Below are 25,250 nucleotides of genomic sequence, written 5' to 3'. Positions count from 1 at the left end.
CCCTTTGACCGCAGGCTGCTCTTCCTTACGTAGCTCCGTGCTGTCACTGCCCCAGTGCCCCCGTGACGCCCGCTCCTTCAGGCAGCCCCTGTCCCCTTGGTGCTGCGGGTGTGCCACCCACTTGTCGCGTGGTGCCACCGTGGGGTCACCAGGTCAATGGCCCGGGGTTATTGGGCGCCGTGCCCCCCCCCACCCCCCGCCGAGTCCTCTGAAGTTGCCGCAGTGCAGTGTGGTGTCGTGGGGTGAGCGCCGCGAGCTGACGTCACAGAGCAGCACTGAGCCACAGCCGAGCAATAAGGAGGGCACGAGTCGGGAGAGGGAGAGGGGGCGATGTGGAGGGATGACGTCACGCAGCGATCCGTGATGTCACGATGCTTCGGTGACGTCACGGGGCGGGGCTCGCATCACCGCACCCCACGCCCAGATCAGGCGAACGCGGCGGCCACCTATAGCCCGGCCCCCCGACGCCTCATTTGCATAATCCCGCCCCATCAGGGGAGAGCACGGCCAATAGCGAGCGGCTCAGCCCCGAGGGGGGCGGGCAGGGGCGGGGCTATGCTAATAACGTACGCGGCGCCTCGCCTCGCCCCGCCCGCCGCGCCGAGGACCCCCGGGCGCCGCCGCCGCCGCCGCCGCCGTTTACTTCGGTCCCGGTCCCGGCCCCGCGCCCGCTCCGTCCGCTCCGCCCCGCGCCGCCATGACGCTCCTCGCTGCCGGCACCCGCGCGGCCGCGCGCCTCCGCGGGCCCAAGGTGAGCGCGCCCGGCCCCGCCGTGCCTTAAAGGGGCGACGCCGTGGTTGGGGGGGGAGGGGGGGCTGCGTTCTTAAAGAGGCGACGCGGGGGGGGGGCGCCTTAAAGGGGCTGCGGGGGGTGCGGGGCCGCAGCGGCACCGGCGGTGTCAGCACGTGGTGTGCGGGGACCGGCACGGCGCGGGGAGCGGCGGGGCGGGGCGGGGGGAGCGCCCGGTGCAGGGTAAAACCAGGGGGGGGCCGCGCCCGGTGCGCCCCCGCAGCGGCGGCGCTTTGCGGAGCTCCGCTCCCGCGTTGCGTTTCGTAACGGCCGCGGCGGTGCGGGCTGGAACGGTCGTTGTTTCGGCGCCCCGCGCCGTGCAACGTACGCCTTCAATAAATTAATTAATGAATCAGCGCCCGCACCGCACCCGCAGCCCGCGCTGACCCCGCGCTAAGCCGGGCGCGGCCTTCATCCTCTTCCCCTTCAGCCCCGTCCCCGCATTCCCGTTGCCGCAGCGGCGAAACGCCGCGCGCGGGTCCCGCACGGTTCGGCGCTGCGGGATCCGCCGCGATCCACGGGGGGCGATGCGGGGTCCCCACGCCCCCCCCCGGAGCCCGCAGCCACCGCCCCGCGCCGTCCCCGCAGCGCCGCTCTCACGCGTGACCTTGAGCGGGCGACGGAGCCGTGACAGCTGCGGGCGGGCGGGGCCGGGCGGGGGGGTCCCCGCGGGGCCGTTCGGGGTGCAGCACACGGGGCTGCGCGGGGAGCTGCGCGGGGGCTGGGGGGGCGCTGCGTGGCGCTGCCGTGCGGGGGCGGCCCCGCAGATTCCTGGTGCAGGGCCCGAGGGGTTCCACACGGTGCGGTGTCGCGTTGCGGTGGGGGGGGAGGGGGGGGGAGCTGACCTTGGGCTCCGCTCCGCGCTATTGTTCGCGGCGTCGCTGAAACCTGCGGTGCGAATGGGCGGGGCTGCCAGCCCCCCGGTGCCGGGTTGGGGTCTGGGGTGCGGGGTGGGTGCGGGAATCGGGGTGGCTCTGAGTTCCCCCCGGGCGCAGTGGAAAAAGAGCGTCACGGTTGTTGCGCGCGGGGGGGTTGAGGGGGGTGGCAATGTGCCGGGGGGTCTGGCCCGGACCCAGCGCTGCAGGACTGTGCGCGGTGTCGGTGTGTGCAGGGGAGGGGGGGCAGAGTCGGGGATCCCTCCGGGCCGGGGATCAGAGCGCGGCGCTCCCCGGGGCCGGAAACCCGCGGATCGCAACGGCCGGCAGCGGCGGCCCCTCGTGCTTCCGCCGTGGGGTGCGGAAAGGGGGGGGGGAGGGGGCGGAACCTGCGCTGGGTCCGAACCGCGCGTGGGTGCAGCGGCTGTGTGGGAGGGAGGGGGGCACCGCGGGACCCTTCCCACTGCAGAGTGGGACCCCCCGCCTCCCATGTAACACCCCCCATGTACCCCCCATCTCTGCTCTCTTGCAGAATGCTCCATGTGTCCTCTTTGCTGCCCGCCACGCTGCCACTGCTGCCACAGTAAGCACCAACCCACAGCTTCACCCCCTGATACCCCCCCAAGCGCCCCCCCAGCACCGCAGGGCTCACGGTTCTCCTTCCTTCCCCCTCCCCCCCCTCAGAACCTGAAGGACGTCCTGGCCTCCATGATCCCCAAGGAGCAGGCGAAGATCAAAAGCTTCCGCCAGCAGCACGGCAGCACGGCCATCGGGCAGATCACGGTGGATATGGTGAGCGGGGGCACCGGGGGGGGGCACCGGTTTGTGCCAGCCCATAACTGAGCCCTGTGCTTCCATCTCCCCACAGGTGTATGGTGGGATGCGGGGCATGAAGGGGCTGATCTACGAGACCTCAGTGCTGGACCCCGATGAGGTGGGGCTGCCCCCCACCCCTGCCCCACTCAGACACCCACAGGGCAGCCGTGCTGACGCCCCCTCCTGCTGGGTTTTCCCTTCCAGGGGATCCGCTTCCGTGGGTTCAGCATCCCCGAGTGCCAGAAGCTGCTGCCCAAAGCGGCGGGGGGCGAGGAGCCACTGCCTGAGGGGCTCTTCTGGCTGCTGGTGACGGGTGAGGTGCCCACCCCAGAGCAGGTAAAGCACCAGGACCCCCGGGCTGGGAGGAGGGGGGGGGGGGGGGGTTGTCAGCCCTGCGCTCAGCGCCCCCTCCCTGCAGGTCAGCTGGGTGTCCCGTGAATGGGCCAAGCGAGCGGCGCTGCCTTCCCACGTGGTGACCATGCTGGACAACTTCCCCACCAACCTGCACCCCATGTCCCAGCTCAGCGCCGCCATCACCGCCCTCAACAGCGAGAGCAAATTCGCACGCGCTTACGCTGAGGGCATCAACCGTGTGAAGTACTGGGAGGTACGGGGGGGGCGGGAGGCGGGGGGCGGGCAGGACCTGGACCCCCCTCACTCCCTCTCACCCCGTCTGTAGTTTGTCTATGAGGACGCCATGGATCTCATTGCCAAACTGCCCTGCGTCGCCGCCAAGATTTACCGCAACCTCTACCGTGAGGGCAGCAGCATCGGCGCCATCGACCCCAACCTGGACTGGTCGCACAACTTCACCAACATGCTGGGTTACACCGACCCACAGTTCATCGAGCTGATGCGCCTCTACCTCACCATCCACAGGTGTGGGGCTGCTCCGCCCCAGCTCTGCCTCGGGGTGTGGGATGCGCCCGGGCAGCGCGCGGTGTGGGGCAATGGGAGCGCCGGGACGGGTGTGGGGCTGCGGGGGCCCTGTGTGGGGTGTGGGGACCTGACGCCGCTCCTCGGTCCCGCAGTGACCACGAAGGGGGCAACGTCAGTGCCCACACCAGTCACCTGGTGGGCAGCGCGCTGTCTGACCCCTACCTCGCCTTCGCTGCTGCTATGAACGGGCTGGCCGGGCCCCTGCACGGCCTCGCCAACCAGGTGGGTGTCCGTCCGGCCTGTCTGTCTGTCCATCTGTGTGCCTCCGTCTATCCCTATCCATCTGTCTGTCCGCTCGCTGCCATTCTGACCCCGCCGTGCCTGCAGGAGGTGCTGCTGTGGCTCACAGACCTGCAGAAGGAGCTGGGCCAGGACGTGTCGGATGAGAAGCTGCGGGATTTCATCTGGAACACGCTCAATTCGGGCCGGGTGAGCGCTGGGCTGGGAGGGGGCCAGGGGGGGGCCGGGGGCAGTTGGGTGCTGACCACTCTCCCAGGTGGTGCCGGGCTACGGCCACGCCGTGCTGCGGAAGACGGACCCACGCTACACGTGCCAGAGAGAGTTTGCCCTCAAGCACCTCCCCAAGGACCCCCTGTTCAAGCTGGTGGCTCAGCTCTACAAGATCGTCCCCAACGTGCTGCTGGAGCAGGGCAAGGCCAAGAACCCGTGGCCCAACGTGGACGCACACAGCGGGGTGCTGCTGCAGGTGAGCCCCGCTGCCCCACGTGCCTTTGCTGGGGGGTCCCGGCCGCCCCCCGCGCTGCCCTGACGCCACTTTCCCCGCAGCACTACGGCATGAAGGAGATGAAATATTACACCGTGCTCTTCGGGGTGTCCCGCGCTCTGGGCGTCCTCTCGCAGCTCATCTGGAGCCGGGCGCTGGGATTCCCCCTGGAACGCCCCAAATCCATGAGCACTGCGGGGCTGATGCAGCTCGTGGGCTACAAATCCGGGTAAAAAGGGACGGGGTCAGGGCTGCGCTCGCTGCTCCCCCCGACGCCTCCGGGCCCGGGACGGACTCGGCACTGAACCCCACTCCGGCTGTGGGGGGGCGGCCCTGGGGGCCCCTCCTGCCCTGCGCCCCCTCCTCCCCATGGCACGGGGCCCGGCCCCCTCCTTTCGTGGCTCCTGCGCCCCCGGCCCAGCAGCACCACGCACACTGAGCCCCAGCTCCCTGCTGCCGGGGGGGGGGGGGGCCGGATTCGGGCCTCCCTTTGCAACCACTTCCCCCCGCCCTGAGAGGGGTTCGGTCCCAGACTCCAGTCCGCGCCCCCCCCCCGGGGGGGTCCAGCCCATGGGGCAGCTGGTGAAGAATGAATGTTTCAGCCCCCCCACCTCGAAAGGCCTCGATACACTCCTCCCCAGTGTTTGTGTGACCCCCACGTCTGATGCCCCCGGAGCCAGAGCTGGGCCCCCCGCTCCCCGTTGGCCCAGCCCCGGCCCGGCGCAGGCTTTGGGCAGTTCTGTACAAACAACGATAAAATGCAAAATAAATGTTTTTATTAACAAAGCCCAAGCTGCTGCCGCCCCCCCCCCCCCCCCCCACACTCTGGGTGCCGGACCCAGACCTGGGGCTGCCCCTGTAGGCGCCCAGCTGGAGCCTGGTGGTCTTGGGGTGCAAACCCCCCCCCCCTCCAGCTCCCCTTGCCCCCCTCCCTGCCCCATGGCTGCCCAGTGAGGAGCGGGAGGCCGGGCTCACCCTTGGAAATGCTCTTTATTGGCATACGCAGAAGTCCTTCCTTGGACAGCAAGGCCACGTTCTCCTCCGTGATGGGGATGGAACCGGGGGGGCTGAGTGGGGGAGCCTAGGGCCGGGGGGTGGCTCAGGGGGCCCCTCGTGGCCCCCCAGCGGGTGTCACGGCCTGCTGGAGCCCGGGTCCTCCAGGCTGAAGGTAGGGAAGCTCAGGGGGAGCGGGGGGCGCCTCGGGCCGGGGCCGTGCTGGTCCCTGGGGTGGCGAGGGGCAACGGGTCGGGGGGGGGGGTGGGGGGGGGCAGGGGCCGGTCAGAGCGAGGCCCCCGTCCCTGCTGTGCGTGAGACTTGTGCAAACTGCGCGGCGGGGCGGGCGCACGGCGGCCGCAGGCGAGGGGCTGGCAGCTCGGCCCCGCCGCCGCCTCGCTCCGCCCCTTCTTCCCTTCTGTTCCTGAAGAGTCGGGGCAGGGGCGGGGGGACCCGGCGGCGAGACCCCCACCAACCGCTTGTGTTCCCCAGCAGGATCCGGCCGGGCTCCCCCGCCAGCGAGCGCCAACCTTCCTCCTCTGCGGGGCAGGCAGAGCTGACCCGGGAGTTCCTCCACCGCGGGCGCAGGAGCTGGAGCCCTCTGGCCTTGCAGAGTTAAGAGGAACGAAGGGTTTAAAAAAAAAAAAAAAAATCTCCCCCCCCCCCCCCCCCCAAAAAAAAAAAAGAAAAAAAAACTAAAACAAAAACTTAAAACCAAAATCAGCTACAAAATGAGGGAGTCCGGCGCTGGGCCGCGGCTCCTGCCGTGGTGCGACGGGGCCGGGGGTCTCCCAGCAGCCCCCTGCAGGAGCAGCGCTTGGCGCCCGCGGGGCCGGGAGGGAATTCCAGGCAACGGCAGCAAAGACGCACTCAAATAAATATTTAAGAGGGGGGCGGGGCTGAGCCTGGCACAGTCCGCAGCCGCAGCGCCGCCCTCACGTCTGGTGCACCTCGTGGAACATGAGCTCCCGCGGGATGCGGGTCTCGGGCCCGAAGCTCTTGGCCGCCTGGCGCTCGAAGGCCGCCACCATCTGCTTGACGACCTCGTCGAAGAACACGGTGGCCAACTGGGAGTGCAGCAGGGAACGGAACTCGAAGGAGATCTGAGGAGGAGAGCGCCGTGAGCCGGGGAGGCGCTGGGCCGCGTCCCGCCGGGCATCGAGCCGGGCGTCGGGGCTCACCGAAAAATCCACGGTGCAGGTGCGGGGGTAACCGGGGATGCCGGGGCTGAAACGCCAGTTTGTCTCCAGGTGGTTGAAGAGCCGCCCATCCGTGCAGACGGCCTGCGGGGGAGCGGGAGATCAGGGCCGGGCGGCGGCGGGGCTGGGGCCGCGAGGGGCCGCGCTCACCTTGACGAGGTGCGGGCGGATGAGGGTGACGATGGAGGTGTAGCGCTCCAGGACGGGCGGGAATCCCACCTCCAGCTGCGCCTTGATGTGCCCCGTCCGCTTGGAGACCACCACCGACTTCTTGCACCAGGGCACGAAGGTTTTGTAGTCGTCCACGTTGGAGACCACGTCGTACATCTCCTGCATGGAGTACCTGCGCGCAGAGCGGGCGCTCAGAGGGGATCGCGGGCCCCGGCGTCGGCTGCGGGACCCAAACCTACCCGATGATGCGCCGCTCTGAGTATTCCTTGCGTTTGTTGGTTAAGGAGCCCGCGAGGTTGAGGAAGGAGCGGGCGGGCGCGCGCTGCAGCTGCCACTCAGCGCTGACCGCCAGGCGGCCGAAGCCGAGGCCGCACGGTGCTGTGAGTCTGCACAGGAGAGAGGTGTGGGCAGAGGAAGCGGCGCGGGGCCGCCCCACGGCTCTGCTGGGGATCCCCCCCCTCAGCCCCCGGCTGGGAGTAACCACGGGGTGCGCTGGGGAGCTGCCCCATCCATCCCGCCCCGGGGCTGCGGGCAGCAGGGAGAGGCCAGGAAAGTCCGAGCGCAGCCGGTGCCAGCGCTGCTGTTGCATAAGAGGAGGAAGGCAGAGGGAAACCTGACCTCGGGGACACCTAATCCAGAGCGGCAGAGCGAGGACAACTGCCCGCGGCCCCTCCCCAGCTCCGCAGGGCTGGGGCAGCTCGGAGCCCAGCTGAGCCCCGACGTTCACCCTCCTCCACCTCCCACCTCGCTCAGGGCCGTGCAGGCAGTGCCGCCCCGCCGGGAGGGAAGCGGCGACGCTGCGCAGCCCTGGCGGTGCCGGGTCCCACACGCAGCCCTGCAGCGGTGGGGTCCCATCAGCGCCCGCAGCCTCGCATCACCCAGATCCGACCCGCCTCACATCCGAGGCGACAGCGCGGCCTCGGGGGCTGCAGCCCGGCAGAGCCGTTTGTCACCGCCGTCCCCGCGGCAGCGCCGGCCGGACGCGCTCCATCGCCGTGGGAATTTTAACGGCTTTCCTCCGGGACCGGCGGCCGCGAGAGGAAAGGCCCCATTTCGGTACCCGCCAAAGAAGCCCCGGGGCGGCGACGGGCGGAGCTCCAGGACCGGCCGTGCCCCCGTCCCGGCGCGGAGCCGCTGGCTGCCGGCCACGTCCCGGGCGCAGAGGTCAGCCGGGACCGCCGGCGTCCCCGCACCGCTCCCGTTGTCCCGGGCGCGGCGACGGCCGCCGCCCCGCATCGCCCCCCGCCTCGTCCCGGCCGCCCCGCAGTGCGCGCCGTTCGCTCCCCGCGGAGCCGCGCCCCGCACCGGTGACCTCTGGGCCCGCGCCGAGGCCTCCCCGTCCCCGTCCCCGTCCGTCCCCGCGGTCTCCGCCCGGTCCCGCCGCTCACCTCCCAGGAGGCGCCGCCACCGCCCGCTGCCGCGCCCCGAGCTGCAGGGCCCCGCGGAGCCGCCGGGCCGCCATGACCGGGGCCGGGACGCGGCTCCGCTGCCCTCAGCCCGGCGTCGCCGTGACCTTTCACCCCGCGCGTGACGTTACCGCGTCACCATAGAGCCCGCGCGCGTCACGGCCCGGGGGGCGGAGCCGGGCGGTGCCCGCGCGCGAGGCACGCCGGGAGCGGTAGGCCGCGCCGCGCGAGGCACGCCGGGACTTGTAGTTCCGCCCGGGTTCGCTCCTTTCCTCCCGTTCCCTCGGGCCGGGGCTCCGCCGCCCCTCCGTGCGGCATCGCCGCTGAGCGCTCAGGGCTCGTTTTTCTCGCTTCCCCGGTTCGGTCTCGTCGTACCGAAGCAAAAGCCGCCCTCCGTGCAGCACCGGTGCGCACGGCCGGGGAAACGCGCGGAGCCGGGCTGTGCATCCCCGCACCGGGAGGCGCCGCCCACGTGGCGGTGTGAAGGCGTCGCTTCGCTTGGCGCCGTGCGGGGCCGCAGCGCTCGTGGCGCCCGCCGCCCCCGGCCGGTTCTACCGCGGAGCTCCCGGCTCGTCGCGGAGCCTCCGTAACGCGGCGCAACGCTCGGCCTCAGCCTCGGCCTCTCACTGGCCCGGAGGCGGCGGGAGTTCCGCGATGGCAGCCCCGGTCCCCGGCGGGAAACCCAACCGGAGGCCAATGGGGCGCGGGACGGATGATGGGGAGCCGGCGGGGCCGCCCGGCCCGGGAGGGGGAAGCGAAGGAAGCGCCCCGAGCTCCGCGTCCGCGCCCGGCCGCGGCAGCTCCAGACCCGCACGTGCCGGGCGCCCCTCGGCGCCCCTTTCCTGGGCCGGGCCGCCCCGTCCCCGCCGACGCCTTCCCGCGCCCCGGCCCGATGGGGGCGACGACCCCCGCGGCCCGGCCCCGGCCCCGCCCCGCCGCCGGTGCTGGCGGTGGTAACGGCCGGCGGCGGCGCTGCGGCCCGGCGGTGTCGGCCGCTCCCCGGCGGTGGGCGGGCCCTGGCGCTCCCCGCCCCGCAGCCGCCCGAGCGGAGCCGCCGCGGCCGGAGCCCGATGCCGGGAGCTGAGCGCTGAGGGCCGCCCCGAGATGGGGATTCTCAGCATCACGGACCAGGTACGGCCGCCGCGTCCGCCCCGCCGAGCCCGCAGCGCGCCCGGCGCCGCCGCCGCGCCAGTCCGGGGATGCGCGGCCTACCGCGCTCCGCACCGGGCCGGGCCGCCGCCCCAGGCCGCGGGGCCTCCCGCCGGACCGCAACCCGCTGCCGGGCCCGGCCCGAACCCCCGCTCCCCCCCCCCGCGGCGCCGCAGCGCCGCGATCCGCGCTCGGCGAGGCGGTGGGGGCCGCCGGGCCGCAGCGCGGTCGGGGTTCGGCCCGGGGGAGGCCGCGGGCCCGCAGCTCTGGGACGGCCGCGGTTCCCGCAGCGCCGCCCGCACGTGGCCCTTTGCCGCTTCCACTCCCGCCCTGCTCCCCCGCGGGCTCCGCCCGGGCCCGGCTGGGTCCGATCCTCGCGGAGCGTCGCGGCCGCGGGAGGGGAAAGGCTGGCGGGGGAAGCGGGCGCGCGGCTGCGGCTGCACGAGAACTTTTTTTATTTTTCCGGTCACCGGAGCGGTTCCGCTGCCCCGCGGGGGGCGGTGGGTGTGACGGCGCGGTGCCTCTGCCGGCGCCTGCCCGTTTTTATCGCATTTCTGTGTTTTTTAACGTCGAACCGAGGGATGCCGTGTGCCGCATTCCGACGGGATGAGTCACGCGTTGCCTCCGAGCCGGGATGCGCTGCCCGGCTTTGACGGCTCTCAGGTGGATGCTGCGGGAGCCGGCGGTGCTGGGCGCAGAGCGCCGGGCTGCGTGGCTGCTGCCCCACCAAACGCGGGGGATGCGGCGCCGCTTTTAGGGATGGGAGAGCGGTGAAAAATCCGGGATCTCCCACTGAGCGGAGTCTGGGCACCCTGCGGTTCACCGTCCTGCACTCAGCACCGCTGCCTAGGCTCCATAGCAGGGAGCTTTTCTAAGCCACCCTCTGAGCGTTCCCCGTCCAAAACCCATCCGTGCTGTCATCCGGAATCCAGGAGGAAAACTCTGTAACCCCAGTGCAGTGTTAGAAAGCAGCACGCCTTTCTTCCTCGCCATGCAGACCAGGCGCCGTGACAAACAAGCAGCCTCTCAGAGTTCAGGTTCCACATCTGAACAGCTAAGGCTGTCTGTGCACTGTATGGGCGCACGTGTTCGCTCTTTTCCAAGGACTCTCGCGTCCCTTTGGGCACGCTCAGTGCTGTGAAGGGTGGTCGAGTGCCCACCTCCTCCGTCCCCATTTTCCGGAGGCCCTTCAGTGGCTTTTTCCTTTCCCAAGCAATTCCCACTGCTTGCTTGGCCGCAGCGAGCAGCTTTTAGAGCAGGGTGTGTGGCACCGAGGAAGGTGTCCTTGCAGCTGGTGATAAAAGTGTTCTATTATGACTCCTGGGCTTCTTCTGAGGCAAAGCCATCAAGGCAAAAGATAAAAGTATTCTGCGGTGCCCCCGGTGCAGAATTATTGAGGAAGGCAAGACTTTCACCCACGGAAGCTGAAACGGGGAGTTGTAGAGCCATGGTTGCTGGGTTCCCTTTGCTGAAGTAATGGGTTGGTTTTAAACGAATGCATCGATCCCTGTTGCTAAAAGATACCAGGCCATGAGAACCGCCTCCACTGGCTTTGAGGTCGGTCCCTGGTGCGGGTTGAGCTGCTCAGCACCCCGTCCTGCTCCTCGCACAGACCGCACTCAGCTTTCAGGGCTCCGTCTCCCTCCTTCACCTCCCCCCCATCCCTCTCTCTGCAGCCCCCTCTGGTCCAAGCCATCTTCAACCGCGATGTAGAGGAAGTGCGGTCGCTGCTGAATCAGAAGGAGAATATCAACATACTGGTGAGTGCTGCCCAGCCTGCGGCTCAGGCCCCCACCCGGCTCCCGCCGCGCTTCCCAGCAGCGCTGGGGGGCCATGGGCTGCTGGGGGGCTTGGGGTGGGCTCTGCAGGGAGCTCAGAGCTGGGGGCTCCAGTCGATTCAGGATTTTGCCGCTGTTAGCTGTTTTGTCCCATGGCCTCCATCGTGTAAAATGGGGTGTGTGGAAGGACGGGGCTCCCATCCTGGAGAGCTCTTCCTGAAGCCTCCCGTGGTGCAGAGCGTGGCTGGGAGGCGGTGGGCTGAGGGGGGGGGGCTCCCGTGGGGGCTCAGCTCTGCCACGCCGCCGCTTCACCTTTTACTTCTTTGGGATGCTGACCCAGAACGGCTTGACGAGAACCCAACCGTAAGGGTATTCCTAGTGGAGGGAGGAAGATTGGAGCTGGTCAGCAAAGCAGAGTGAGCCTGGTGGGTGCCGGAAGGTGCTGCTCCTCTCTGGGACGCCCCGTGGGTCCCCCCTTGGTGCACACCCCATTTCCTCCATTGGACCAGCGCCGGCTCAGCAGTCGCCGCGCTCCCAGCCCGAGCGCTGAGCCACGAGCGCAGCGGTGTTGTGCTTCACCGCCTTGCTGGGCTGCGGTGCTGGGCTCTGCGCCGCCCCTGTTGCTCTGCCTGCTGCCTGTGGCAGAGCGTGGTGGCACGGTCTGCGTGTGAAGGGCTGAGGGCTTCTCCCTGTGCCTGCCTGGGTCAGGGACCGGGCAGCGCCTCGTCCTCGCTGTCAGTGTTGGGATTGTTTTGCAGGGCTCTCGTGCAGCTGCCGAGGGAATAAAACCGCGATTGTTGATGCGTAATTTCCTTCTGGTGTGCAGGTTTAGAGATGTTGTTGCTTGTTTGCTGACCTGCCAGCTGGGTTTCGCTTTCACATCCTCCTGCCTGGCCGTGCCAGCTCAACGTGCTGCAAAATATGAGACTGCCACCATTTCCCAGTGCTTAGCTCTCTGAAAAGCAATCACTTTTCCCCCCCAACACAAAATGTGGGACTGGAAGCGAGTTGTGCTCTTCCAGCTTTCCCCTTGCTTGCTTCCCAGCTTTGGTACGTGGCACTGAGCTGAGTGCCTGCAGGCAGAGGCAGCGCAGGGCCCAGCCCTGAGCAAACAGAAGTGAAAGGTGTTTTTTCTTCAGCTAATCCAACCAAGGCTTGGAGAGGGGCTTCGCGAGCCTCGCTGGCCTCCAGCAGGCTGCAGGAACTGCCTGCGGTTCCCGTGGGGGGAGGCGGCTCGTTAGGAGCAGCTTCCCACTGCGTGCCCTGAGCCACCTGCTGTGCTGTGCTGGGCAGGAGGGGCTGTGCTGAGCGCTCCCCTGCTCTCAGAGCTGATGGCAGCTCCTTCCATCCCTGCTCAGGACCAAGAAAGACGAACACCTCTGCATGCTGCTGCCTACATAGGAGATGTTGCAATCCTCGAGCTCCTCATACTGTCAGGTAAGGGCCGGGGCTCGGGCGTTGTGCTCAGCACTGGGCTGCCTTGAGGGAGTCGTTCTGATCCCTTCTGCGCTGGGAGGTGCAGAGCAGGAGGGGTTGGTCACCCTCCAAACTCCCCTGTGCTCGTAATTAAGCCAGTGGGATTGCAGCAGGGAAAGATTAGGAAACGTTGCTGTAATCCTAAGAGGTTTGTTCAGATGGCGAAGCAGCGTGGAGCTGAACTAACAGAGGAGGGCACCCAGCCAGGAGGGAGCTGCGTTCCGGGGCTCTGCTGCGGCTGTTTGGCTCGGAGGGGAGCTGGCAGAGCCTTAAGGGATGTGGCTTTTCCTGGGCTCTGTCCTCGCCTGAAGCTCAGCACAGCCCCCTTTTGCAGCAGGGCTGCTGCTCGTGCCTGCAGGAGCCCCGCGTGGCAGCAGCTGGGCACCTCTGTTCCTGAGCCTCTGCTCTCGTTCTTCCTCAGGTGCTAATGTCAATGCAAAGGACACTGTTTGGCTCACCCCGCTGCACCGCGCTGCGGCTTCTCGCAACGAGGTACGTGCTGCTGGGAGGAGGAGCGCTGCTCCTCTTCTGTCCTGCCTGCCTTTGGCTCGGATGGTTCTGTTGGAGTGGGGAGAGGATGGCCTCGTAACGCAGATGCTTCAAATGAGAGCTGGGGAAGACCCTGTCTGCTCCCTGCCTCCTTCAGGAGCCAGCGCGTGTTTTCCCCACGCTGCCCTCCTGCCTTTTCCCCCTTCCCAAGGGCTTTGGTTAATCCAGCTTTATGTTTCTTTGACGGATAATGGGGCTCCCTCTCTCTTTTTGGAGCCGATTCCAGGAGATCTTGTTGGAAAGGTTTCCTGACATTTGGCTTTCGTGGGCTTAACTTCATCCCGCTTAACTCCGTCCCGTTTTGAGTTACTTGAGAGCAAGGAACGTTGCTGCCGTGTTGGTTGGAGGCAGGGTTCAGCAGCTCTGAATCTGACACGCAGGGCAAGTTACCACACATCAGCTGGCCTTGTGGATTGTCTGATTGGCAGCAGGCAGGAGATGAAATGCGTGAGCGCAAAGCTCTGCCAGAGGCGTTTGCTGCGGGCTGGGAGCGTGTGGAAAGTCGCTGCGTGTCCAGGAGGTGCTGCGAGTGTGGGGCTGCAGCGCACGGCCGCTGTCAGCAAAAAGGGAATCACTGTAGGGTGCAGCTCGATGGGTTCCGCTCGTTGTCCTTCTGGTGCTCTGCACCTCCTTGGTCACAAACCAGCCCTCATTCCGTTACGTCCCGCGGCTCAGATGCGTTTCTCCCGTGCCAGTACCCCCATGCGGCTGCAGTTCACAGCTGTGCTCGGGTGGGATGAGCCTGTGGCTCCAGCAGGCTGAGTTGGAGCTCTCCTCTCCTCTGCTCCTGCCAGAAAGCACTTCACCTCCTCCTGAAGCACTCGGCAGACGTCAATGCCCGCGACAAGTATTGGCAAACGCCTCTGCACGTCGCCGCTGCCAACCGGGCCACCAAGTGCGTGGAGGCCATCATCCCCCTGCTCAGCACTGTCAATGTCGCCGACCGCACGGGCCGCACGGCGCTGCACCACGCCGTGCACAGCGGCCACCTCGAGGTGGGTGCACAGGGGCGCAGGCTCCTCGCCGCGTCCCCTCCCGCGTCTGGGCTGCTCCTGCGGCGCCGGGGGGGTGGGACGGCAGCCAGGCCCCTCACGCTGCTCTTCTCCACCCAGATGGTGAACCTGCTGTTAAACAAAGGGGCCAGCCTGAGTACTTGCGACAAGAAGGATCGCCAGCCCATCCACTGGGCGGCTTTTCTGGGTAGGTCCCCCAGAAGGCGTCGCCCCGCCGGTTCGCCTCGCAGCGCGCTCTGTGCCCGTGGGCTCTCACCTCTCCTTCCCGCAGGGCATTTGGAAGTTCTGAAGCTGCTGGTGGCCCGGGGAGCCGACGTGATGTGCAAGGACAAGAAGGGCTACACCCTGCTGCACACGGCGGCGGCCAGCGGGCAGATCGAGGTTGTGCGTCACCTGCTGCGGCTGGGCGTGGAGGTGAGGCCGCAGCCGGGCTCTGGGAGCCGGGCAGCCTGGCAGCGTGGGCTGCTTTGTGGCTGCCCCTTTTATCCCCCTTTTTTTCCTTCTCAATCCCCAAATCCTCTGGGTTTGCTGCTCCTGCAGATCGACGAACCAAATTCCTTCGGTAACACTGCACTTCACATCGCCTGTTACATGGGCCAAGATGCCGTGGCCAATGAACTGGTTAATTACGGCGCCAACGTCAATCAGCCTAACGAGAAGGGCTTCACCCCTCTGCACTTTGCTGCTGTCTCCACCAACGGGGCCCTGTGCCTGGAGCTCCTCGTCAACAACGGGGCCGACGTCAACTTTCAGGTCTGGTGCCGAGGGCTGAGCCCTGGGTGGGGATGCGGGGCTCCGCTGCCCCGGGGGGAGCTTGGGGTGGTGACAGGAGCCTGACGCGACCTCGCTTCTGCTCTCTGCAGAGTAAGGAAGGGAAGAGCCCCCTGCACATGGCTGCCATCCACGGGCGGTTCACGCGTTCGCAGATCCTCATTCAGAATGGTGAGTGGCTGCTGCCCCATCCTGCTGCTGTGCTGCTCAGTGCCTCCCCCAGGGGGCTGAAAGCGTCCCTTCCTGGGGGACAAGGGGAGATGTAATGCCCCGGGCTGGCAGGTGGGCTCCCAGCACAGACAGCGGCTTGCAGCTGTCCTGCATGATGCAGAATGGACTCGAGTTGTCAGCCACGTCCTGAGATGGGACACAGCCACCAGAGCAGCCTGGCCCGTGTTCTTCGCTCCCGGCGCAGCCTGAGCCTCTTTCAGAGCAAGGCTGCTTCCTGGGGTTAGAGTGCAGAGATCTGCTGGTAACGTTTAGCTTTCCCTTTCCAGGCAGTGAGATTGACTGTGCTGACAAATACGGCAATACCCCCCTCCATGTTGCTGCTAGATATGGCCACGAGCTGCTAATTAGTACTTTGATGACGAATGGTGCTGACACTGCAAGGTAAGGAAGATCTCTCCCTTCCCTGCCTCCTTGGGCTGGAGGATGCGAGGAGGGCCCGCGCTGAGCCCATTCCCTCTCCTGCAGGCGTGGGATCCACGACATGTTCCCTCTGCACTTAGCTGTTCTCTTTGGATTTTCAGACTGTTGTCGTAAGCTACTTTCCTCAGGTGAGTGGCCGGGCTGCCCCTGCCTGCGGGGGATCCTCAGGCTGAGAGCTGCGCTGCCCTGACTCCCTTCCCTCTGCCCCGCAGGTCAGTTGTACAGCATCGTCTCCTCGCTGAGCAATGAGCACGTGCTGTCTGCAGGCTTTGATATCAACACACCTGACAACCTTGGGAGGACTTGCCTCCACGCTGCTGCTTCTGGAGGGTGAGCTGAGCGCTGCCTGCCGCTGGGTGCCGAGCCCGGCCCTGGGCAGGCGGTCGGGATGTGTGCTGAGGGCCAGGAGCAGACGGGGCGCCGCTGGGCCGTGTGGGGGTGTTGGTTCTGATGCATCCCAGCCTCTGCGCCCTGGGACTGTTGGCCTTTATTTGACGTGGAGCTGCAGTGCTCGCTTGGCCGAGGTTGGGAAGGGTTCGCAGTGTGATGCCAGAAGAGCAGCAGGGCTCAGCTGGCCGTGTGAACGCCTGGTGCCGTTTCGCCGCGCGGTGCAGGGCGGCGCTGGCAGTGCAGGAGGCAGGGGGGCGATGCTGCTGGAGGGCTTTGCACGAGCAGATCCAGCCGTGGCTGCAGCTGACGGGCTGCGCTGAACTCTGCACAGCCAGGCTGTGTGGGTAGGAGTGCAGCTGCCTTGTCTGCAACTAGGAGGAGTCAGCGTTGCTGCTGCGCTGCCTTCTCGTCTGTGTCTGACTCGTCTCCCCAACTCCTGTAGGAACGTTGAATGTCTTAATTTGCTGTTGAGCAGCGGTGCTGACTTGAGGAGGAGAGATAAATTCGGAAGGTAAGCGTGCTGTGGGCGTTGCAAAGGTGGTTCCTCTGCAGCAGCTGGGTTTGGGCTGGGCTTCTCCCAGGTCTGCGTGTGGTGTTTACAGCCGCCCAGCAGTAGTGTGGGGCTGAGCTGGGGTTTAGGAGGTGATGCCAGCTGAATCTGGGCAGGATCATGGCTTGGGCTTGGTGTCAGAAGACAAAACACTGCCTCCAGGGAGGCTTTTGGATGTAGTGCCCTGCATACGCTGCTGCTTTAGCCCCACATCTCCCTGAGGAGTCTGGCTCTGGCTCTTTAAACGGAGCAGCTGCCCAAAGTGAGGTGCAGCTTGGCAGCTGGGGTGGGCATCTCCCTGGGTCCTGCCCGTGCCCCCCGGTTTCCCTGTGACAGTCGGTGCTCCTCAGCCCTTTCTCCTTTCTCCTCCCCAGGACTCCACTGCACTACGCAGCTGCCAACGGCAGCTATCAGTGTACAGTGACGCTGGTCACTGCAGGAGCCAGTATTAACGAGGCTGACTGTAAAGGCTGTACCCCCTTACACTATGCTGCTGCTTCGGACACGTACAGGAGGTGAGCGTGTGCCCTGAGCGGGGGGATGCTCTGCTGTGCCCCGGCCGCCTCCCCAAGCCGTGCCTTGTGGGGAGGGGGGAGGGGGGTGGTCAGCAAACTGATGGGAGCTTCTGACCCTTCAGAGCAGAGACTCATTCAGGAAACAGCCATGACACTGATGAGGAGCCACTGAAGGAGTCCAGGATGAAGGAGGCATTCTTGTGAGTCCGTGCAGCCCCATCTGTTGTTCACCCCTTCCCAGGGCAATACTTCACTCCTGCTTGCGCTGAGCTGAGCTGCAATGAGGAAACACCTGCTGGTTTGGTTCTTGAGCAAACCTTGGCCATCGCCCCAGCCCTGATCCCCAGGGCGTCTGCATGCGCTCCGTGTCCAGCAGGGTTTCATACAGCATCTGCTCTCAGATCGAGCAGGAGGTCCCTTCCTGGGCATGCTTCTCTACTCTCACTGTTTTCCTGATCTCCCTTTCTCTCTCTTGCTGCAGTTGTTTAGAGTTCTTGCTGGATAATGGTGCTGACCCATCCCTCCGGGACAAGCAGGGATACACAGCTGTCCACTATGCAGCTGCGTATGGCAACAGGCAGAACCTTGAACTGGTGAGTAAAGCAAAGCCTTGTGTGCTGCCAGGGGTGGGGTAGGCCCCCACGAGGACCTCTGGAGCCTTGCAGCGTCCAGTTGTGTGCATTGGAAGCGCTGCAGTGCTGTTTGTTCAGGAGGAAGGGAAGTGGGTTTGATTAAATTCCACGGGGATTCTCGGCGAGCCGTTGTGCTGATGGTAGCACAGAGGAAGAACTTGGGCCTTGGTGAGGTTAAGGAAGGTTCTCTCCTGTAGTTCAGATCATTCCAGGGCAGATGAGTTGGTTCTGTTTTTGCCTTGCAGCCTGCTGGTTGATAGGGTGTGGGTTGAAGCCTCCACGATGGCGTGTTTTCGGGGGGCCCTTACTGTTTGTGTTTTGGCTGTCGCAGCTCCTGGAAATGTCTTTTAACTGCCTGGAGGATGTGGAAAGCACCATTCCAGTCAGCCCTTTGCACTTAGCTGTGAGTACGGCTGGCCCAGCCCCAGGGTGGCAGAGGGCACTTGGCTCTGAGCTGGGGTTCGCTGTGCCCTAGAGAGCTGCAGCAGCTCCATTTTGGCCAAAGAGCTGCGTGGGGCAAAGCGGGAGGGGGGCAGCAGCCCGGGGCTCGAGGTCCCTTCGATTTGCACTTGGGGCTCCTTGCTCTTTCTGTTTCACGGCCGCCTCAGCTGCGTGTGGGCAGGGTGGGGTGGGAGCGCAACAGGGGGCAGCAGAACCGTCCCAGGGTTGGATCTGCAGGCCGCAGCCTCTCTGGACGCTGCGGTGACGTCGCCCGCTCTGTCCTCAGGCCTATAATGGTCACTGTGAAGCCCTGAAGACACTTGCAGAAACCCTCGTGAACCTGGACGTGCGGGACCACAAGGGGCGGACAGCCCTGTACCTCGCCACGGAGAGAGGCTCCACCGAGTGCGTGGAGGTGCTCACCAGCCACGGCGCCTCCGCCCTGGTGAAGGAGAGGAAGAGGAAGTGGACCCCTCTCCACGCTGCAGGTAATGAGGCTGGGGGCTGCGAGGGGCTGCAAGGGAGCCGGGGGTCTCCTTTAGCCGTTCCCCAGCTGCTCATCGTGGAAGGGGAAACGGCTGGGGCTTAGGGCAGGCGCTGCGCCTGTGGAGAAGCTGGGGGCCCGGTTGCCTGGCAGCAGCTGGGAGAGGACAGCAGCGGCTTCTGCACACACGTGTTTCCAGCTCAGCCTGTGCGTGTGCTGTCGGCCCTGTAGCCTAGCAACCCTGTAATGAGTTCGCTCAGCCACGTGTGCCCGGCTGCTGAGCACGAGTCTGCACCTTTGGCTGTGGTGGCAGCTGGAAGGAGGGACTCGTCGGTGCGGGTTTGTGACGCCTTTCCTCTGCTGTCTGCAGCTGCCAACGGGAACACTGATTCCCTGCACCTCCTGATAGACAGCGGGGAGCGGGCAGACATCACCGATGTCATGGACATCCACGGCCAGTGAGTTCGCCTGCGCCTTTCTCTGGGGCTGCGTCTCAGGGTGGTGGTCAGGCCTGGGGCAGCGCCTGAGCGCAGCGCGGTGCCAAGCCCCCTCCTCCCCACAGAACCCCACTGATGCTGGCGATCATGAACGGCCACGTCGACTGCGTCCACCTCCTCCTGGAGAAGGGATCCACAGCTGACGCAGCCGACAAGAGAGGAAGGACCGCCCTGCATCGGGGGGTGAGTGCATCTCTGGGGCGCCTGGAGCCCTGCAGCTTCTGCTCTGGTGCCTCCTGCGTGGGGCTGCTTGGAGGACAAGCGAGGGGCTCCTGTTGCCACAGGAGTCCTCGGTGAAGTAGCCCGATTCCTCTGACCTCGTCCTCTCTTCTGGCACAGGCTGTAACAGGCTGCGAGGACTGCCTGGCTGCTCTGCTGGACCACGATGCCTTCGTTCTGTGTCGGGATTTCAAAGGCCGGACCCCGATCCACTTTGCATCGGCGTGTGGGCACTTAGAAATCCTGAGGACCTTGCTGCAGGCAGCCCTCTCTACTGACCCCCTGGACTCTGTGGTGGACTACAGCGGTTACTCACCAATGCACTGGGCTTCGTACAGCGGTGAGAACCGGGGCTGGGCGCCATCCCACCTCTGCTCTGGCTGCGTGCTGACGGCCTTATGTCTCTCTCTCCTCACAGGGCATGAAGATTGTCTTGAATTGTTACTTGAACACAATCCGTTTGCATACTTAGAAGGAAACCCCTTTACTCCATTGCACTGTGCAGTGTAAGTGGTGTCGGGGCTGCCCTGGGTTCTCACCAGGTGACGTGGGAGAGGGGTGCAGGGCCAGAGCAGGCTGGAGCCTACAGATGGAGCTCCAAAGCTGTCCTGCTTGCCAAGGGCTCCTCTCCGGGTGGCAGTAACAGCTCAGGGTTACACAGCCCTTTTGTCCCAGCTCCCCTCTGGCAGAGAGGTGGCTGCCAGACCGTGGCAGGGCCTCTAGGAGCTGCAGGGCATCTGTCTGTTGGCTGTGTGCAGCGCAGCCAGGGCTGGCATGCAGGAGGTCCACGTGCCGGCTTGGTGGGGCTGCCGAGGTGAGAGGGTCAGGCCCTGGAAAGCTGACAGCAGAGGGAAGAGCAAAGCAGTTCTGTGACATGGTGTTGTGCTTCCTTGGCTGCTGTCAAAAAAGAGGAAGGGTGTTTTACTCTGAGCGACTCCAGGCTAGCTGCCGATGGCTCTCGAGCCTCAGGAGCCCACTCCTCATTCCAATGCAGCCATGCTAATGCTGCTGAATCTTGTTCTAACTTTCCTTCTTGTCCCCACTGCAGAATTAACAACCAGGACAGCACTGCTGAAATGCTGGTGGAAGCATTAGGTGCCAAGATTGTTAATAGCAGAGATGCCAAAGGAAGGTGAGCGCAGGCGTTGCTCTCTGTGGTGCTGCTGAGTGGTGGCTGTGACTCCTGCAGCTCTTCCTTCTTGCTGGTTCCCACCAGGAGAGTGGCAGCAGCGCTACCTGACCTGTCTTAGAAGCCTGTTGGGGTGGCTGTGGGAGGGAATGGCTGCACCCAGTGCAGAAAAGCAATTCTGCTGCTTCTGCGTCTCCCCTGTCCTGAAATCGTGGAATCGTGGAATGGTTTGGGTTGGAAGAGGGGCCATTAAGATGGTCGAGTTCCAACTCTGATGTCCCCAGGCGTGTCTCCAGGCCCAGGCAGTCTTGCTGCGGTGCTTTCTGTGCCCTTCTCTTTACCTGAGCTCTCCTCTTCCCAGGACACCCCTTCACGCTGCTGCCTTTGCAGACAACATCCATGGTTTACAGCTGCTTCTGCGCCACCAAGCCGAGGTGGACACGACTGACAAGCTGGGGAGGACTCCCCTCATGATGGCCTCTGAGAACGGGCACACCGCAGCTGTTGGTACGTGAGCAGCAGCCGCCCCTTCCCCAGGCACGGCCGGTCGGCAGGGGGCTGCCACCACGCTGTCCGTGTCCTGCGGCAGCCTGGGACTCCCTGGGGGAGCGGAGGCGTTCGCTGCTCTGGGGCTGCAGTGCTTTCAGCTTCTCCTGGGGCTGTCGGCCCCACCGACGCAGCTGCTTTCCCCAGCGTGGGCTGCGAGGCCCCTCTGCCTCCTCTGGGGTCCTTTGGAGCCAGGCTGTGCCTCTGCTGCCCCTCAGCGTGTGGCTGCTGCTCCCGCTGCCGTGGTCTGAACTTCGCTTTCTCATGACAGCTGTCCCTCCTCATTTCAGAGTTCCTGCTGTACCAAGCGAAAGCAAATATAACTGTGCTGGATGTCAACAAGAACACAGCTCTTCACCTGGCCTGCAGCAAGGTAAGGAGCCGGAGCCCAGGGGCACTGCAGGGAAGGGAGTGTAGGAAACATCAGCTGTCTTTGCAGACCCTTCTGGAGTGGTGAGCCGTTCCGGAAGGATGTGTTTGGGGGGTGTCTCTGAATCCCAGGGAATTGCTTTGAGCTTTGGCAGCACCCAGCTCCCGTCTTGCTGCCTGTGTGCTACAAGCAGTTCATTCTCCTTTACAGGGTCATGAAAAGTGTGCCTTGTTGATCCTGGGGGAAACCCAAGACCTTGGCCTTATCAATGCAAGTAACAGTGCTCTGCAGATGTGAGTATTTGGACAGCTGGCACCGGGAGGAGGGGGGGTGGAAATCAGGGCTTTCCGGGGGGGTGGTGAGGCCTGGGTGAGAGGAGAGAGAGAAAAGAGGATGGCAGAAGGAGGTGCACGCGTTTGGTGCGCGCCGTGAGCATCAGCCCCGATGCCTGCGCTGATTCCAACGCGTGCAATGCTGGGGGAGGGCGGCCCTGCCGCCCCAGGGCCGGGTGGCTGCATTGCCTGCCCCTGAGCGCTGCCTCCCCTCCCCAGGCCGCTCCACATCGCTGCACGGAACGGGCTGGCCGCCGTTGTCCAGGCCCTGCTCAGCAGAGGTGCCACCGTGCTGGCTGTGGATGAAGAAGGTGCGTGTTGCTCAGGGCCGCGCGGGGCTCCGGGGCGGCGCGGGGAGGCGGTGGGCTGGGATTTCCCACCCCTTCCGCGTCTGAGCTGCGTGCGCTCGGTCAGCGTGACGATGCCGACCCCCTGCCACCCCTGCGGAGGCATTCCCTGTCCCGGGGGCTTTCAGACATGTCTCTCTTAACCTCATGCATCGTCTGGGCTTTTTATCTCGTGTGTCTCCTGGGCTTGCTTGCCCAGGTGCCAGCCTGGGCCGCTGATAAGCCGGTGACTCACTTGCAAGTTGGCAGAAGCTGGCTGCTGCCACCAGAAGCTGTTTATCCCAGCAGTTTTTGCTCTGCTGGAACACCTTCAGGTTGTGAAAAATATCAGTAGTGCTGCCCCGCTGCCAGGGCTCCGAGGCTTTGTAGCTCACCTCCCGCTGATCCCAACATGCTTCAAAGCAGGGCAGGGATCGCTGGTGCCCAGGAGCAGGGTCCTTTGAGATAGGATGGGATGAAAGCTGCCCCTTGCCGGGCGCAGGGTGACGCGGAGCCGGAAAGCGAGGCTTTCCCTGCCCCTTCCTCCCTTTGGCCGTGCCGGGGGTCCTGGCAGCAGCCCCTTCACCTCCGGCTCTGTCCCAGGTCACACCCCAGCCTTGGCGTGCGCCCCCAACAAGGACGTTGCCGACTGCCTGGCACTTATCCTCTCCACCATGAAGCCTTTCCCACCTAAAGACGCCATCAGCTCTTTCAGCTTCAACCTCCTCAAGAACTGCGGCATCGCAGCCAAGACCGCGGCCTGCGGGGCGCTGCCCAACGGCAGCTCCTGCCCCTACGGCAAGGACCGGCATGGCGCCATCGGCTTGGACGGCTGTTACTCGGAGTAGCTTAAACTATGGGTGACCTAATATCTTATTATATTTATTTAGAAATTCTATAAATATAGGGCACTTTAAAGGAGAACAAGACTGGGCGGGCCTTCTAGCGCGGCCGCGCACACCAAGAGTTCAACGCTTCTTGCTGAGCGGCGGCGCGCTGCTGCTGGAGCAGGGCTGCCCTGAGCCCCCGCCGCGCTGCTGCGGCCGTTGGCAGCCCTCGTGTGGCACCCAGCACCTCCTGGGCTGCGCGGCCACAGAACCCAAACGAGAAAAACTCAATTAGAAACAAAAGCAAGCGGCTGATGGGGACCATCCGACCGCGGGGCTGCTGGTGGGAAGAGAATTTGGCTCCCGCTTTTGGGGTGGATCGAATCGGTTCCGCTGGGACGGGGAAGCCTGAACTCTTGGTGTGCTTTGGGGTCGGGTGCCGTGCAGCCGCTGGGGTGGGCGCTCGCTCCTGGCCAGGTGCCGCTGTAACGCTCCTCTCTGAGTCGCTTTTCTCTCGTGCTCATCCTCCGATTCCAATGCAGACACTTGAATCGAGATCTACTGTACCTGGGACACTAAAACACCCTTTTGGCAGCTGTCATTTTTATGCAAAAGCGGGCGCTGCTGCCCGACGCCGCAGTCTGCGGGCGCTGCTGGAACCTCGCTCCCCACGCCAGGCACTTTAGGGATTCTGTTGGTTTTCCGTTTCTGGTTTGTTTTTGGTTTTGTTTTTCCTCTTGACAAGATGTCGGATCCTAAGAGAGTTTCTGTTCTCCGTGTCGCGTGGCTGCTGCCGTGCCAGAGTCAGTGTTGCTTTTTTTTAGAAGAAAGGTTATTTATAAAGAAACAAGCATTTACCTTGAAAAAACCAACAAAAATCCAAAAAAAATCTGAAACCTTCAGCCTTTAAATAAGGAAGAAAATGCACTTCAGCGTCCTTATTCACACCCCTGATAGGTCTGTATTTATTTTTCTACCGCAGCTGGCTGGCAGGTTTTAGTGGCTCGCGCCTTTGTCAGATCGTTGGGTTTTTTTGTTGTGTCGGGTTTTCTTTTCTGATCTCAGAGATCGTATTTATAAGGCAGGTTTGAAGCATTCGAGAAACGTTGCACTGCTGGGTTTTTTTGTTCCGTTTTGTTTTTTTCTTTCCGAATTACTGTAACAGCAGCAGGCGCAGAGCCGGCGCCCCGTGCTCCGCATGGCGAGGCTGCGAGGCCAAAGAGCGGGGAGCCAAGGGGGGGGGCTGCAGGGGGCGGCCTGCGGTCCGTGCTGCTGCTGGCTTTGGCTCCGGCCTGGGCTGGGGGCACCTGGGGGCGAGAGCAGGGCTGGGAGCTGCAGCTTGGTGCTGCTGCATCCTACTTGCGTCCTGCTCGTGGCTGTTGTGGCTGCTTTGGTTCCTGTTGTGGCACATTCACAGCTATGGCTGCTTTGGTTCGTGTTGTGGCACATTCACAGCTGTGGCTGCCTTGGTTCCTGTCGTGGCACATTCACAGCTATGGCAGCTCGTGGCATGGTTTGGCTCCTGCTTGCATCCTGTTCTTGGTGTGCTCACGGCTCTCTTGCAGCCCGCTTGTTCCTGCTGGTGGCCTCCCACGTCGGCTCATTTCTGTTTGCGGGCTGTTTGTGGCCTGCTTGGATTCTGCTCGTGTCGGATTCGGGGCTGCTCGCGTCCCACTCACGGCTGGCTGTGCTCTGCTCCTGTCCCGCTCACGTCCTGCTCTCGGCCGCTTTGTGGCCGCTTGGCTCCCGCTCCCCCCAGCCACCCCTCCATGTCCCGCGATGCCTCCCGGTTCTGCACAGCGCAGGAAGGCGGGCGTTTCTGTAACCAAATCGGCGTCGTTCCCCGCTGCTGCTGGAGCCGCTCCGTGGCGCTGGCGCAGGTCGGCCCTGGGCAGCGCAGGCGGCGCCCGTCGCGCTGCGGCTCTCTTTTACCAAAGCCCTCAGAACCAAAGGGGAGCAGCGGCCGCCGGCTGCGAGCGCTTTGTGTCCCAGGAGCTCTGCGGCTTGGCGCCCGCTGCTCCCCGGCGGCGCTGCTCGGCTCCCTGCCCCCCCCCGGGGCTCCCCGCTCACCCCGTCCTCCCGCTGGCCTTCCTGCGCCGAATACCTCATGGGGAACCAGAGCTCACGAAACTTGAATCGAAAGGTCCTTTCTGAAGATCCTTTTCAGTATTCTGCAGAGGAGAACTGGAAAAAAAAAAGAGATTTGTTTACATGGCTGCCGCGTCCCTCATCTCCCGGCTCCTTTCCCTGCACTGGGAGATGGGGTCCGGAGCCCCGCGGCCTGGGCTGCTGGCGGTCGGTCCGTCACGGCTTCTGCTGCATCCGGGATGAGAGAATTCCTTAGAGCACACAGAGCTGCTTTTCCTTCTCTCCTTTTGATTTTTTTCGGTATTTCGGTTGCGCTTTTCGGTTCCTTTTTCCAACCCCGGCCCCTTTTGCCTTCTGTCCGCGCTGCGCGTTGTCGCTCAACGCGACGACGGGACGATGAGACAATCAAAGCGACCTCGTAAGGGCTTCTCGTTTCCTCCTGCAGCTTCGTGTGGACGCGTCCCTTGCTCTTAGCGAGGAGGATTTTCTCCCCTCGTGTCTTATTATAAATAATGACGATAATAATAATGATGACAGTGGAGTGAAGCGAGGTTTCAGCAGCGCGGCCGCGGTCAGGGGCTGGGGGCGATGGGGGGGAAGCGCGG

The 25,250-nt window shown here is 64.7% G+C and overlaps 3 protein-coding genes across 6 annotated transcripts; 2 read left to right on the top strand and 1 right to left on the bottom strand.

Annotated features, from left to right (window-relative positions):
• Positions 1–697: 697 nt before the first annotated feature.
• Positions 698–4,923, top strand: CS (citrate synthase; the record flags this gene model as incomplete). The annotated part of the gene is made up of 11 exons (XM_079547774.1): positions 698–751; positions 2,197–2,247; positions 2,349–2,456; positions 2,533–2,598; positions 2,685–2,816; positions 2,899–3,087; positions 3,160–3,359; positions 3,512–3,641; positions 3,747–3,848; positions 3,916–4,125; positions 4,206–4,923. 11 exons carry the CDS (start codon positions 698–700, stop codon positions 4,374–4,376), a joined length of 1,413 nt encoding a protein of 470 aa, XP_079403900.1. The 3' UTR covers positions 4,377–4,923.
• A 960-nt stretch (positions 4,924–5,883) lies between these two features.
• Positions 5,884–7,968, bottom strand: COQ10A (coenzyme Q10A; the record flags this gene model as incomplete). Of its 2 annotated transcripts, XM_079547780.1 has the most annotated exons (5): positions 5,884–6,239; positions 6,318–6,419; positions 6,486–6,678; positions 6,746–6,892; positions 7,895–7,968. In XM_079547780.1, 5 exons carry the CDS (start codon positions 7,966–7,968, stop codon positions 6,072–6,074), a joined length of 684 nt encoding a protein of 227 aa, XP_079403906.1. In that variant the 3' UTR covers positions 5,884–6,071. The 2 variants fall into 2 exon arrangements, with proteins under 2 accessions (XP_079403906.1, XP_079403905.1); XM_079547779.1 differs by lacking the exon at positions 7,895–7,968 and having other exon boundaries at positions 6,746–7,095.
• A 1,048-nt stretch (positions 7,969–9,016) lies between these two features.
• ANKRD52 (ankyrin repeat domain 52) lies at positions 9,017–22,578 on the top strand (the record flags this gene model as incomplete). 3 transcript variants are annotated; one of them, XM_079547773.1, is made up of 28 exons in its annotated part: positions 9,017–9,043; positions 10,738–10,821; positions 12,198–12,276; positions 12,737–12,807; positions 13,659–13,859; positions 13,977–14,064; positions 14,149–14,291; positions 14,418–14,630; positions 14,741–14,823; positions 15,150–15,260; positions 15,345–15,427; positions 15,512–15,629; positions 16,132–16,200; positions 16,614–16,754; positions 16,877–16,954; positions 17,236–17,347; positions 17,718–17,789; positions 18,114–18,315; positions 18,682–18,769; positions 18,874–18,991; positions 19,148–19,367; positions 19,446–19,533; positions 20,076–20,159; positions 20,518–20,663; positions 20,993–21,075; positions 21,283–21,365; positions 21,624–21,715; positions 22,334–22,578. In XM_079547773.1, the coding sequence occupies 28 exons, from the start codon at positions 9,017–9,019 to the stop codon at positions 22,576–22,578; spliced, it is 3,222 nt and encodes a 1,073-aa protein (XP_079403899.1). The 3 variants fall into 3 exon arrangements, with proteins under 3 accessions (XP_079403899.1, XP_079403898.1, XP_079403897.1); XM_079547772.1 differs by having other exon boundaries at positions 21,624–21,719; positions 22,308–22,578; XM_079547771.1 differs by having other exon boundaries at positions 20,993–21,155; positions 21,234–21,365.
• Between the last annotated feature and the right edge of the window lie 2,672 nt (positions 22,579–25,250).

This window comes from Tetrao urogallus (genome assembly GCF_951394365.1).
Source record: "Tetrao urogallus genome assembly, chromosome: 31".
NCBI lineage: Eukaryota > Metazoa > Chordata > Aves > Galliformes > Phasianidae > Tetrao > Tetrao urogallus.
This window is presented reverse-complemented; position numbering and strand designations above follow the sequence as displayed.